Source organism: Pelodiscus sinensis, chromosome 3, assembly GCF_052426305.1.
Source record: "Pelodiscus sinensis isolate ZL-2025 chromosome 3, ASM5242630v1, whole genome shotgun sequence".
Taxonomy (NCBI): Eukaryota; Metazoa; Chordata; order Testudines; family Trionychidae; genus Pelodiscus; species Pelodiscus sinensis.
The window spans coordinates 90,921,261-90,935,198 of NC_143054.1; the positions used below are offsets into that span (position 1 = coordinate 90,921,261).

At 43.2% G+C, this 13,938-nt stretch overlaps 1 protein-coding gene across 4 annotated transcripts in view; it reads left to right on the forward strand.

Moving 5' to 3' along the window:
* The window catches only part of NKAIN2 (sodium/potassium transporting ATPase interacting 2), a 748,339-nt gene that overhangs the window by 709,486 nt on the left and 24,915 nt on the right, over window positions 1–13,938 (forward strand). For all 4 annotated transcript variants that reach the window (XM_006139449.5, XM_014581722.4, XM_014581721.4 and 1 more), the window contains one exon: window positions 13,711–13,771. In XM_006139449.5, the coding sequence (XP_006139511.1) occupies window positions 13,711–13,771 (61 nt within the window). The remainder of the gene's footprint in view (window positions 1–13,710; window positions 13,772–13,938) is intronic.

Sequence of the window (13,938 nt, forward strand, 5' to 3'; positions counted from 1 at the left end):
GATGCAAAATCATGCTCTGAAGTGTCCCTAGACTCTGTTTGCCAGAAGTTGGGAATGGGCAACAGCTGCCTTTTCTGCTCATTTCCTCTGAAGCACCTGGCATTGGTCACAGAATAGTGGGCTGGATGAACCATTGTTATGTTCTTATGTTCTCCAATAATTTAACACAGCTTCTAAAAGATCAGTTAATCTGGCTATCAGTTAGGGCCAAGAGATTTGATCACATTAAATATCTGCTTTATATAGTATAGCATTTTTTAATTCCACAGCCAGAGTTCAGTGTCTGTGCAAATTGCATTCTCCAAATGGCTTTGGGCCCAGCATGTTAACATTTTTAAATGCACCTGCCTACTGTTTCAATAAGGAGTAGTTAAACTTTTAAGCAGATAAGAACTCTCAAAAAATCAGGATAACACTTGTACATATAAACATAAACAAAGCTGCATCTCTGAAGAATAGTTTCTGTACTGTACTACTTCAGTAGCATCATAAACTCTAGCTGTGATCTGCTGTCTACAATGCTATAATGCTTCAGGCAGCCAAAATATAATTTGAAAGGGTTATTTCATGGGGCAGCTTCAGAACCCCCAACTAATCTCATTCTACAGCTATTGATAGAAAGCTCTCTGTCTCCTTTGTTCTGTTAAGTAATAGATATGATTTCCTTGAAAAATCAATATACTACAAATTTTCTTGATGGTAATTTACCAATCCTGATCTTCATATATTACACGGTCAAAAATCCATTTAAAGAAACATTGACTCTTAACCGCATTGTGTTTTGGGGACTCTAGCAACATACTTCTCGGTAATGTCAGTGGAAGACACATAGCTAAATTGCAGGTGACTGATAATTTAGGTACAAGGGTTTGACCTTTGCAGTTACCATATAAACAACAAAATACAGAAACAACACTGACATTCTGGGCCTGATCCTACAGCATTGGTCCAGCTTTCTATCTGTAGCCTCCCTCCCCCTTTTCTTTTCTCCTCTTCAGAGATCTTCAGCCTCTGAGTGATCTTTTCAAACCCCTGTGTTTTACAAAACTTTGGCTTGACCTGAGAAACTAAAAGACAAGCATTAGCATTTATCTGCTGCTGCGGATGCTGCTGTTTTTCAGCCCAGAGACACAATGCATTTGTGTTGGATTGACCTTTCTTCTGACAAAGAGCAGTCATAGAAGAAAATAAGAATTATTCATTTCAGTGAGGACAAGACCTTATGCTACTTCCAGAATCCTTAAGTCATTCATCTTCATATTTATAAGTTTTCCTCTTCAGCACCACATGCAAAACTTACCTTCTTCTAATTTTGTTTTCCTTGTTGTTATTCTTTGATTCAGCTAACTCACTTAATAAATATGCCTCTTTATAATTAGCAATGCAGGTGCTATATTCCAAAAAATTGAACAGGAATGCTGTGTTTTCCAAAAAATAGTCTGCTGTCATTTGCTGTGAATGAAAATATTTTGTCTCAATCAAAGGGGTAAAGGAAGAATAACTAGACAGGTTTTTGAACAATATTGATTTAGATGTAGTGTGATCACAGCACTTGGCAACCTTGGCCACACCAGAAGTGCACTCAGATTAAGCTCAGGGTTAACTTATAGTCTGACAAAGACCTTAAGAGTATACTTCTGGGTTACAGTGGTAAATAATCAGTCAGATTTTCTTAAAGAGATGTTTTTAACTTGGTGTGGACATGAAAAGGGTGTATGCATCAAACAAAACTAAAGCAGTCATGAAGTAATCTTTGAAACCTTGTAAGTTCCTCTTGGGGTTGTATGTCTGGGTTGGGTTTTTCTTTGTTGGTTTAGGGCAGAGGTTAGGAACCTTCTGTTCCTGGGCTGCACATGGTTCGTGAGGGTTAGCCGCTGGTGAGCTGCCAGATGGAATGTTTACCTGAGTGTCTGCAAGCACTGAGCCCTGCAGCTGCGAGTGGCTATGGTTCTCTGTTCCCAGCCTATGGGAGCTTCAGGAAGCAGGGGCCCAGTCTGTGCCACTTCCCATAGCTCCTATTGCCCTGGAACGGTGAACGTGACCCCTGGGAACTGTGAGTGGCCATACCTGTGAACATTCAGGTAAACAAAGCATCTGGTGGCCTGCCGGGGATAATCTTGGTGAACCACATTGGCCTGTGGGTTGGTTATTGCCCATCCCTGCTTTACAGTGTCTATAACAGAAGTAGCAGTGACCGGAATGCACTCAAAGTAACAAGAGTCTCCATGGCAACTTTTCCAGCTCTGAAGTGTTCTCTGAGATCAAGTCAAGGTTCTTCTCTCCATAATACCCAAGGGCTCATTCACTACCTGCTCATAGCAAATTTTTCCCATCAGCTGCTGAATTTGAGAAGTTCTCTTTATATAGGTTTTGATATCACACTCCATCAGGGTAGCACCTGAACACATTCCAGTTGTGTATTAGGTGACATGATTAACATCTGTCACACATTTGTTCTTTGATACTATGCATTGGAGTATTTTAGAATACATTTTATTATACATACACACATCATTATATCTTAACTGTAGAGAAAGCAAAGTCAAAGAAATGTGCTCTGCACTTGGAACCAAAGGTGGTGAGGTTTGTGATAGTCTTTAGTCCCTCACAGAGTTCATTCCACAGGCTTAGGCTGGCCACTGAGATATACAATGAGCTTTATCCTTAATGCACAAAGTGCCACTGTGCCTGAGGTGCAAAGTTGTCTACCAGGGTCTTCATTCTGGAGCTCTAGACAATCTTTTAGTGCTACACCTTCATTTGTACACTTCCTTGGGTACTAGTCCATGTATTGGTAGTACATGGACCTGCACCCCCACCAAGTGTTCACAGAGCCTGGGTTGGGCACAAATTAAGGTATCCAGATCTCCTGATTTTATAGGGCATTATTTCAAACTTTGTCCTACATAGAATCCTATAACTCCTTCACTCCTATTCCAATTTTTCACATTTGCTGTCTGGTCAGTCTAGCACAGGTACACACTGTGCCCAGGCCTATACCCATATCCACACTACCCCTTTTTGGTACACAATGACAGTGCTATTCTTTTGGGGTGGTATTTCAGAGCCCTGTGTATCTCAGAACTGCATTGTGATGTGTTGCTAGGACGGTACACCACCTTCACACAGTTGGTAATAGCAGCTCCCAGTCATCTCTCCCTTGTGTCAAACTTCTGATGACCAAAGTAGCTCCAAGACTTTCAAATAGGAAGCAGATCTTCATGGGGTTGTGTGGGAAGCTTGCACCAGTGCACTAGTGCTAGACCATTCCATTTTGAAAACCAATGTCATTGCAGAAGCAGGTGACTATCATCCTGCCAATCTGTTGTAAACCAGTTCAGGATTGTAAAGTCTGCCGTCTATGTGGTAATTGTCATGAGATGGTCAATTTCAGGATCCTGACAAAACAAAGAAAGGAGAGCAGCAAAATACACACCCGGGACTTCAGAAAAGCAGACTTTGACTCCTGCAGAGAACTGATAGGCAGGATCCCCTGGGATGCTATCATGAAGGGTAAGGTGTCCAGGAGAGCTGACAGTATTTTAAAGAAGCTTTATTGAAGGTACAGGAAGAAACCATCCCTAATATGTTAGGCAACCAGATTGGCTTACTGGAGAAATCCTTGGTGAGCTTAAACACAAAAAGGAAGCTTACAAGAAGCAGAAACTTGGACAGATGACTAGGTGGGAGTATAAATATATTGCTCAAGAATGCAGGGGAGTAATCAAGAAGTCAAAAGCACTATTGGAATTGCAGCTAGCAAGGAATATGAGGGGTAACAAGAAATGTTTTTACAGTCATGTTAACAATAAGAGGGTGATCAGGAAGGGTGTGGGGCCCTTACTGGATGAGGGAGGTAACAAGACAACACAATATGGGAAGAAGGTGGGCAGCTCTTGGTGCAGAAAGTACAGGTTAGGAACTATTTAGAAAAGCTAGACATACACAAATCCATGGGGCCAGATTTAATGAATCCGAGGCTAGTGAGGGAGTTGGCAAATGTCACTGCAGAGTCTTTGGCCATTATCTTTGAAAACTCATAAAGATCAGGAGAGGTCCCGGATGATTGGAAAAAGGCAAATGTAGTGCCCATCTTTAAAAAGGGAAGACGGACAATCTAGGGAACTACAGACCTGTCAGCCTTACCTTAGTCCCCGGAAAAATCATGAAGGGGATCCTCAAGGAATCCATTTTGAAACACTTGGAAGAGGGGAAAGTGATCAGGAATGGTCAGCATGAATTCATCAAGGGCAACTCATGCCTGACCAATCTAATTAGCTTCTACGATGAGGAAACTGGCTCTGTGGATATGGGGAAATCAGTGGATATGATATATCTTGACTTTAGCAAAGCTTTAGATACAGTCTCCCACAATATTCTTGCCAGCAAGTTAAGGAAGTATGGACTGGATAAATGGATTGTAAGGTGGATAGAAAGCTAGCTAGATTGTTGGGCCCAACAGGTAATGATCAACGGTGCAATGTATGGTTGGTGGTTGGTTTCAAGTGGAGTGCCCTAAGGATCAGTTCTAGGGCTGGTTTTGTTCAACATCTTTATTAAGTATCTGGATGAGGGGATGAATTGCACCCACAGCAAGTTTGTGGATGATACTAAGCGAGGGGGAGAGGTAGTTGTGTTGGAGGGCAGGGATAGGGTCCAGAGTGACCTAGACAAATTGAAGGATTGGGCCAAAAGAAATCTGATGAGGTTCAACAAGGACAAGTGCACAGTCCTGCACTTGGGCTGGAAGAATCCCAAACTTGCTGCATGCTGGGGACCAACTGGCTAAGTAGCAGTTCAACAGAAAAGGACCTGGGGATTACAGTGGATGAAAAGCTGAATGAGTCTACAGTGTACCCTTGTTGCCAGGAAAGCTAATGGCATATTAGGATGCATTAGGAGGAGCATTTCCAGCAGATCTAGAGAGTAATTATTCCTGTTTATCAGGTATTGTTGAGACCACAGCTGGAGTATTGTGTCCAGGTCTGGGCCCCCCACTATAATAAAGATGTGGATGCATTAGAGAGGGTCCAGCAGAGGGCAACCAAAATGATTAAGGGGCTGGAGCACATGACCTACAAGGAGAATCTAAGGGATTTGGATGTCTGCAGAAGAGAAGAGTGAGGAGGTATTTGATAGCAGCCTTCAATTTCCTGAAAGGTGGTTCCAAAGAGGATGGAGAGAGGCTGTTCTCAGTAGTGATGGATGGCAGAACAAGGAGCAATGGTCTCAAGTTATAGTGGGGATAGTTGGATATTAGGAAAAGCTATTTCACTGGGAGGGTGAAGCACTGGAATGGGTTACCTAGTTAGGAGGTGGAATCTCCTTCCCTAGAGTTTTTTAAGTCCCAGTTTGACAAAATCCTGGGTGGGAAGATTTAGTTAGGGCTGGTCCTGCTTTGAGCAGGGGGATGGATTTTATGACCTCCTGAAATTTCTTCCAGCCCTAGAATTCTATGTTGTACAGGTTTTGCCAGGCTATCGATACTGTAATGTACCTATTGATCATTGCCATAAGCCAAGTACCTGAAATTCTTGCAGAATTTCTGAGGATGGAGTTTCTAAACTGCGTGAGGTGTCATCGATGGAAAACACATCCCTATACTTTGCTCACCAAAAGGGGCCAGTGAATATATGAACCACAAAGGTTAGTATTCATGGGTTCTCCAAAGCTCAATGGACTAGAAGAGTTGGTTCATGAACATGATTCTTGTACAAATGGGAAAGATCCTTGATTCCAGGGAGCCCAGGAGTTCATGGTTGTTCTGCAATGGGGAATAAAGGGCTTCCTTCCCTGCTGATGACGTGTGAAGCCCATTACAACTATTTCCAGGCAGATGCAATCTGGATGCTCGGCACAAAGTCTAGCCCTAACAAAGACCAGCCCTAACTAAATCTTCCCACCCAGGATTTTGTCAAACTGGGACTTAAAAAACTCTAGGGAAGGAGATTCCACCTCCTAACTAGGTAACCCATTCCAGTTTTCTGTGGCAACGTTTATTCTGGGAGTTCCCACGTGCCCATTCTTATGACGGCACATGACGCCATATCCTGACATTGTTAGCAAATTCATAGCCACAGTGTGTGTTGGAGGGACGAAATTCTTCACACTTCCATAGGACCAGACTTTTAAGAAATCACAGTTATTGCTAGGAGGTCTTCTGCCTCATCCCAAACCTCTGGAAAGTACCACATTGATCATACTAGGAAAACAGAGTGAAGTGAACAGCAACTTTTATTTACATCCATCTATTGTCAATAGAGCTGAAACTGATTGTGACAGGAACAAATGAAACAAAAAAATAAAGGTCAAATTCCTTGAGAAGCAATCAAACATTAATGTCCCTCGACATGTCTCTTCACCCTTCCTATCCCCCCTCACCCTCAAAATGGAAAAACAACTGTGGACTATTATACAGGACATCTCCTGCATGACACAGAGCTGAACACAGGCTAGACTATAGGGATTAGATTGGGTTCATTGTTCCCTTCCAAGGACTTTGTGCCGAGTATCCAGATTGCATCTGCCTGGAAATAGTTGTGATGGGCTTCACACCTCATCAGCAGCCAGGATGGCACCTGGCAGAGTAGAGGAGGAGGTGGTGCTTGTTCCTGGACTGGAGCAGCTGCTCCAGTGGCAGGTGAATACTGAAAGCTTTTCTTCAGCTGTACTAGATCTACATGAGGACATGATCCCATTCTTGTTGCGCATGCTCTCATTGCCTATGCTGTCTCTCCACTTGCAGAAGTGCCTCATCCTGTCGAAGAGCCCATGCCTCCCTTTACTTAAAGTCAAAATGCTCATGGCTCCTCCTGTGCTGAGAAGCAGGGTCCTTCATCTTCCTCTGCTAGCTTTGGAGTGCCACTCCTGCTGTACCACTGGAATGGTTTCCCTGCCAGCCTCAGAATATCCTGCTAGGCCAAAGACAAGGGTAGTATTTACCTAAAATTTACCTAAATTCCCCCCACATAAGGCAACTGTGCTGCTAAAGGTCCCAATATGGATACTTTTAAGCATCCCCAGAATTCAACTGGTACATTCTCCTTCCTTCAAACTACTTTTGCCGCCCCGTGAGGAAGGAGTTGAGGAATTGAGGAATTGCAGATGACACTAAGCTAGGGGGAGAGAGAGATACATTGGATGGCAGGGATAGGGTCCAGACTGACCTAGACAAATTAGATGATTGGGCCAAAAGAAATCTGATGAGGTTCAACAAGGACAAGTGCACAGTCCTGTACTTGGTATGGAAGAATCCCAAGCATTTTTACAGGCTGGGGACCGACTGGCTACGTAGCAGTTCGGCAGAAAAGGACCTGGGGATTACAGTGGATGAGAAGCTGGATATGAATCAACAGTGTGCCCTGTACCCAAGAAGGAGGATGGACTATTAGGTTGCATTAGGAGGCACATTGCCAGCAGATCTAGAGAAGTGATTATTCCCCTTTATTTGGCACTGGCGAGGCCACATCTGGCATATTGTGGAAAGGATGTGGATACATTGGAGAGGGTCCAGCAGAGGGCAACCAAAATGATTAGGGGGCTGGAGCATATGACCTATGAGGAGAGGCTGAGGAATTTGGGCTTATTTAGTCTGCAGAAGAGAAGAGTAAGAGGGTATTTGATAGCAGCCTTCAACTTCCTGAAAGGCAGTTCCAAAGAGGATGGAGAGAGGCTGTTCTCAGTAGTGATGGAAGGCAGAACAAGGAGCAATGGTCTCAAGTTACAGTGGGGGATCTCTAGGTTGGATATTAGGAAAAACTGTTTCACTAGGAGGGTGGAGAAGTACAGGAATGGGTTAGATAGGGAGGCGTTGGAATATCCATCCCTAGAGGTTTTTAAGTCTCAGTTTGACAAAGCCCTGACTGGGATGATTAATTGGGATTGGTCCTGGTTTGGGCAGGGGGCTGGACTCGATGACATCCTGAGGTCTCTTCCAACCTATGATTCTATGATAAAATTGATAAGATACCTTCATTACTTTTATTAAACTGTTGTAATGTTTCCAGTGCATCAAGAGGACCAGTTTGGATCTGATTTGTTTCCTTCAGAGTAACATTACCAGTCACCTTTTTCTTCTTTAAAGACTGGCCATCACTTGGAGAACATAGATGTTTTGAAAGGTACTGGAACAAAAGTAGCTATGTATGCCAGAGAGATGTTTCTGTTAATAGTGATGCTCTACATATTGCTGAGTGGATGGGCTCTACCCTGGTGAGCACACAGTCTTGATCCTCATAATATGAGTATGTGCTAAGTCCCCTCCAAGAGTGATTGTTGAAGTCTTTCACCCTCTGGTACAGGCACCCAATGCTCCTGGCACTTGGACAGAGGGATGAATGCCTGTCTCCTCAAACCTCTGCAAAATCTCCTAGTACAGGAGATGTGAGCAAGTTCATGGAGAATGTTGGATGATCTTCTTTGACCTCCATTGATCAAGTCGGGGGTATTATACAGAGACCAGGGAACTGCTCTCAGACTTTGATCCGTAATTGCCAGTATAGGTCAATGGAGGTCAGCAGAAAACTATTTTGAAGCATTCAGTACGGATTGCTACTACTACTGGCAAAGGATCAAGGCCAGAGGTCATTATATTTTTAGGCAAAGACCAGGCAGAAAAGGGCTCAATGCATTGTGGGAATAGCTCTGGATGATTAGCAGTCTCAGGACCTGGTGTGTGTGCCCCTTGCCCTCATTTACACTGTACTATAGATTGGGTAGAGGGCTATGCAGCATTGGTAGTGTGTAAATACCCACATCCCTCGTTCATACTAGCTTTTGTGCACTAGGCTGTCCTTCAGAAATGTGCTTCAAGGTTTTAGATGTGGATAATACAGAAGTTATGGTACAACAATAGACGTGCAGTTGTGTACTGTCAGAAGTGTAGGTGATCATTGGATATGTTGGGCCCAGACCATTTAGCACCTTACATATATGAACCAGTACCTTGAACTTGACTCTTTATTCTAGGGTATGTCTACACTACCCCGCTAGCTAGCGGGGTAATGTATGCATACCGAACTTGCTAATGAAGCCCGGGATTTGAATTTCCCGGGCTTCATTAGCATAAAGCCGGCGCCGCCATTTTTAAAAGCCGGCTAGTGCGAACCCCGTGCCGCGCAGCTACACGCGGCACGGGCTAGATACTTCGAACTACGTAGCCATTCCGTGGAACGAGGAGTACAGATAGTTCGGAATGGCTACGTAGTTCGAACTATCTAGCCCGTGCCGCGTGTAGCCGCGCGGCACGGGGTTCGCACTAGCCGGCTTTTAAAAATGGCGGCGCCGGCTTTATGCTAATGAAGCCCGGGAAATTCAAATCCCGGGCTTCATTAGCAAGTTCGGTATGCATACATTACACCGCTAGTTCGAACTAGCGGGGTAGTGTAGACATACCCCTACAGAAGCCAGTGTAGAGCTCATAGGACAGAGCTGACAGTGATGTTCATGGTAGCCTGTGCTACTGAGGAGGTATGCTGTAATGTTCTGTCCTACTTGGAGTTTCCTAAGGGCTAGTGGCTTTGTGCCCAGATATATGACACTGGTAACTGATCACATGTTTAGAGACATCATGCAATAACTGTGTGAAATAATGAAAAGCTACTTTGCTAAATGATATTTATTCAGTGCAGTCCATCTGTGCTGTGTGAACCATTGGTGCTCAGCTATAAAGGCTACTTTTTATTGTTCATAGAATATGTCTCCCTTTGTGAATAGCAGTGGAATGTCCATGGCTGCATCTGAACCAATGCATTATGAAAAACAGCTGTGATGTTAAAATTAAAATGAAGGTTGATCCGTGCCTCAAGAAAGGGCTGGAGGAACGTGAGAGAAGGAGACGTTTGTTTTACGAACCCTGATTATCTCATGGGAAACAAACTTCCATTTGTGTTCAGAGCAGAACAATTTCTAGCTTAAAGGCACTGTTTTAATCAGCAAGCTCATCTGATGAAATTCTGTAGGATTTACTTATATATCAAAGGAGTTCCCCAGATATCTAAGACATACGACTGAATGCAATTAAAAGATCAGTGGTAAGTACAATTTGTGATACGGTTTGTTTGCTTCACTTTGTGAGAGGAGGTTAGTTAATAACACATGAACTCATGGCATTTTTGAAACTGAAATACCAAACTATTGTCAAAATGTCTTTACCACTGTGATTGCCTACCAGAGATGTAACTATTAAGCTAATTTGGATCTGATGATCTGTAAAAACAGAACAGAGAAACTATTAAGCGGAGCCTTACATTCAAGGGTTGGAATCATTTATGAATAGCATTTATGGGCCTAATTCTTGCTCAATGAAACTCCATATAACATCATTTAAGGCAATGGGTATTGCACAGCACTATGTGGGTGCATCTACACTGCAATGGAGTATCCCGAAATAGCTATCCCGCATCTTCACAGCAAGCCTGTTATTTCGGGCTCTCTATTCCAACCTCCCTGTAAACCTCATTCTATGAGGAGTAAGACACGTTTCGGAATAGCGCTTTATTTCAAAATGTGGCACTGTGTGCTAAATGATGAAATAAGCTATTTCAAATAGCATCGAAATAAGAAACACAATTTGCATAGCTCAAATTGCGTATCTTATTTTGAGTTACAGAGCTGTGTAGATGCTCCCTGTCAATGGAGTAATTTAGTGCTCTTATCTTTAAGCCAAAATACAAAGGAAAATAGTGAACCAATAAAGTAGAGATGAAACACTCCTGTTAACAGAAGGTGCCACTGTTCTTGGTACAATAGTTCTTTGTATCCAACAGCGAATTTTCACATGCCTCCCTGGTGTCAAAGCCTCCCAGCAGAACTATATGAAATAAATAACTGAAATGATCATTTAGCTCTGTTGTAACAAAAATATGCCTCTAGTGATGTTTTTGCTCCCAATAGGGATCTAACTGCCCCCATGCAGCATCTGCATTGGTTGCAAGAGATCTCCGAAAAGAAGCTTGATTTGGCCAAAAAAAAAGGTGTTTTGTTATTGTTTGGTTGCTTGTTTGCTTGCTTATTTGTTTGTTTTAAGCCTTTTGCATCAGAAATCTGGACTCTAGTATCTCAAAACTGACAATGATGCAAAAGGGTTTTCACTACAAAAAAAATAAAGAACTTAGACTAAGTTGTTTCACTACCATCATTATGTATATCTTAATGATAAGCTAAAAGATGTAGCAGTCTGTTAAAACTATGTAAAGGAAAACTTCCCAGTTATCATATGTGACAAAAAAACCTTGAAATTATTATCTGTGGTAATCCACTTGTGACCCTGGTCTTCTAGCATCAAATATGTATGTTCTTTGAATGATATTGTTGCCATTTATTATGTTCTGTTCCCATTCTTACAAGGGGGAATCTAAGGAACAAAATCTGTGTTTGCCAATTTCTGTAAGAGAAACTGATATAAATACACCCATAAATCTTTCTTTAGATGTAAGACTAGCTATTTCTTGGGTCTGAGAGAGCAATTCAGACATGGTAATCCATTCCACAGCTTCAGCTACAGCACTCTATGTGGTGGGTGACGGAACATTTAGATATCAACTCTCAAATTCATTGAACTAGATTCTAAACCAAACTGAAGTTTTTTTACTAAAAAGTTTGTTTCTTTGTTTCATTGCCATCCCTCCCCACAAAAAATAAGGCTTCATTCAAAAAGAAATCTTTCCACCAGAAGTTTTTATAAAAACAGTTGCCAAAAAACAAAAACATTCAGTTTTAACAAATTTAACAATTTCAGTTTAACAAAAAAATACACATTTTTATGGGACTAAAATTGACTGAAACAATTTTTGCTTTCTTTTCTTTTTTTTTAATGTTTGCAGACGAAAAAAATAATGTACTGACTAGTTCTAATAAAGTCACAGAAAATAAGAGAAATCCACTCACTAAAGGACATGAAGAGCTATCATAGGGTATGTCTACACTACAAAGGAGCCTGCCCGAGGCCGCAAGAGGCGGGTGCCCGCCTGGTCTAGTGTGGAGATCGTGGACCTCATCCAGGTTTGGGGGGAGGCCTCCAATGTCCACAATCTCCGCACTAGGCACAGGAAAGTGGCTGTCTAGGGCAGGATAGCTGCCAGCCTGGCCACCAAAGGCCACATGCGAACCCCGGAGCAGGTTTGCATGAAAATCAAGTTGGTCCAGTGAGTTCCCCGACCCTGAGCCCTGAGCTTAGAACATAAGAACGGCAATACTGGGTCAGACCAAAGGTCCATCTAGCCCAGTAGCCTGTCTGCCGACAGCGGCCAACACCAGCTACCCTGGAGGGGATGGACCAAAGACAATGACCAAGCCATTTGTCTCGTGCCATCCCTCTCCACCTTCCACAAACAGAGGCCAGGGACACCATTCCTACCCCCTGGCTAATAGCACTCCATGGACCCAGCCTCCATGAATTTATCTAACTTCTCTTTAAACTCTGTTATAGTTCTAGCCTTCACAGCCTCCTGTGGCAAGGAGTTCCACAGGTTGACTATTTGCTTTGTGAAGAAGAACTTTCTTTTATTAGTTGGAAGCCTGCTACCCGTTCATTTCATTTGGTGTCCTCTAGTCCTTATATTATGGGAACTAATGAAGAACTTTTCTTTATGCACCCTCTCCATACCACTCATGATTTTATAGACCTCTATCATATCCCCCCTCAGTCTCCTCTTTTCTAAGCTGAAAAGTCCCAGTCTTTTTAGCCTCTCTTCATATGGGACCTGTTCCAAACCCCTAATCATTTTAGTTGCCCTTTTCTGAACCCTTTCCAAGGCCAAAATATCTCTTTTGAGGTGAGGAGACCACATCTGTACACAGTACTGAAGATATGGCGTACCATAGTTTGATACTTCCCCTCCTCCTTCTTCCCCTGGCTTCCCCCTTCCAGCTCCTTCCTCCCAGGTTTCCTCCTCCCCTCTCCCACCCTCTCTCTTCCCCTGTCCCATCTCCTTTTCCCAGTCTCCCCAGAGGTTAATCCCCCCCCCCCCCCCACCACCCAGTTTTGTTAAATAAAGAGAGTTTCTATTTTTGAACATATGTATCCTTTATTTTTTACATCAGAATGGGGATCTAGGGAGTGGTAAGTGGAAGGAGGTGAGGGAGGAATGGGGTGCGAGCCCCTGATGGAGAGGACTGGGGTGGCTCTGCGGGCTCCTCGGGGTGGAAGCTCTCCTGCAGTGTCCCCTGGATCCTGACAGCCCCCTGATTAACCCCGCCCCCCCCCCCCCCAGATGGCAGCCAGAGGCAAGTGCAGCCGGGCTGATGGCCGAGTGCTGTGATGTGCTGAGTGCGAGTACTCAGGGCACTCCAAGACAGGACTGCTTTGCTGTCCCTCATCGAGGTAGACAAGCAAGCGGGGAACTCTGAGAACTGTCTGTCCGGGGTGGGAGTTGGGTCCCTTTAAGCACAGCCCTCGGCTAGCCTGAGGCAGCAGCTCCATGTAAGTCCTAACCTGATGCCCTGCCAGCACCTGCCAGCCTTAACTTCGGTTCAGGGTCCACTCAATGTGGACATGCTAGTTCGAATTAGGAAAACGCTAATTAGTTTTTAAGTCTAGATGCACTAGTTCGAATTAACTAATTCGAATTAAGTTAGTTCGAATTAGTGCTGTAGTGTAGACATACCCATAAAGAATAGTCAATGCTGCAGCACATAGCCTAGGAAGGTTTTTGTTTTTTAAAGCAATTATTGTGTTTGCATTATAACTAATACTGTTACATTTTGTTTCAGCTGGGAGGGTTCATCTATGCCTGTTATGTTGTGAAATGTATTACCGAAGAAGAAGACAGCTGTAAGTACTAAAGCTTTATTAATACTAGATGAATTCTTTGTAATATCCTTAACACTGCTGACACTCTCTGACAAAGCGTCACCCTAAATACTTTGTTAGAGGGTTGTCAGGAGCATGCCTTCTTTCCCACATACTTGATATATCAGTAAATATCTAGTAAATCAAGG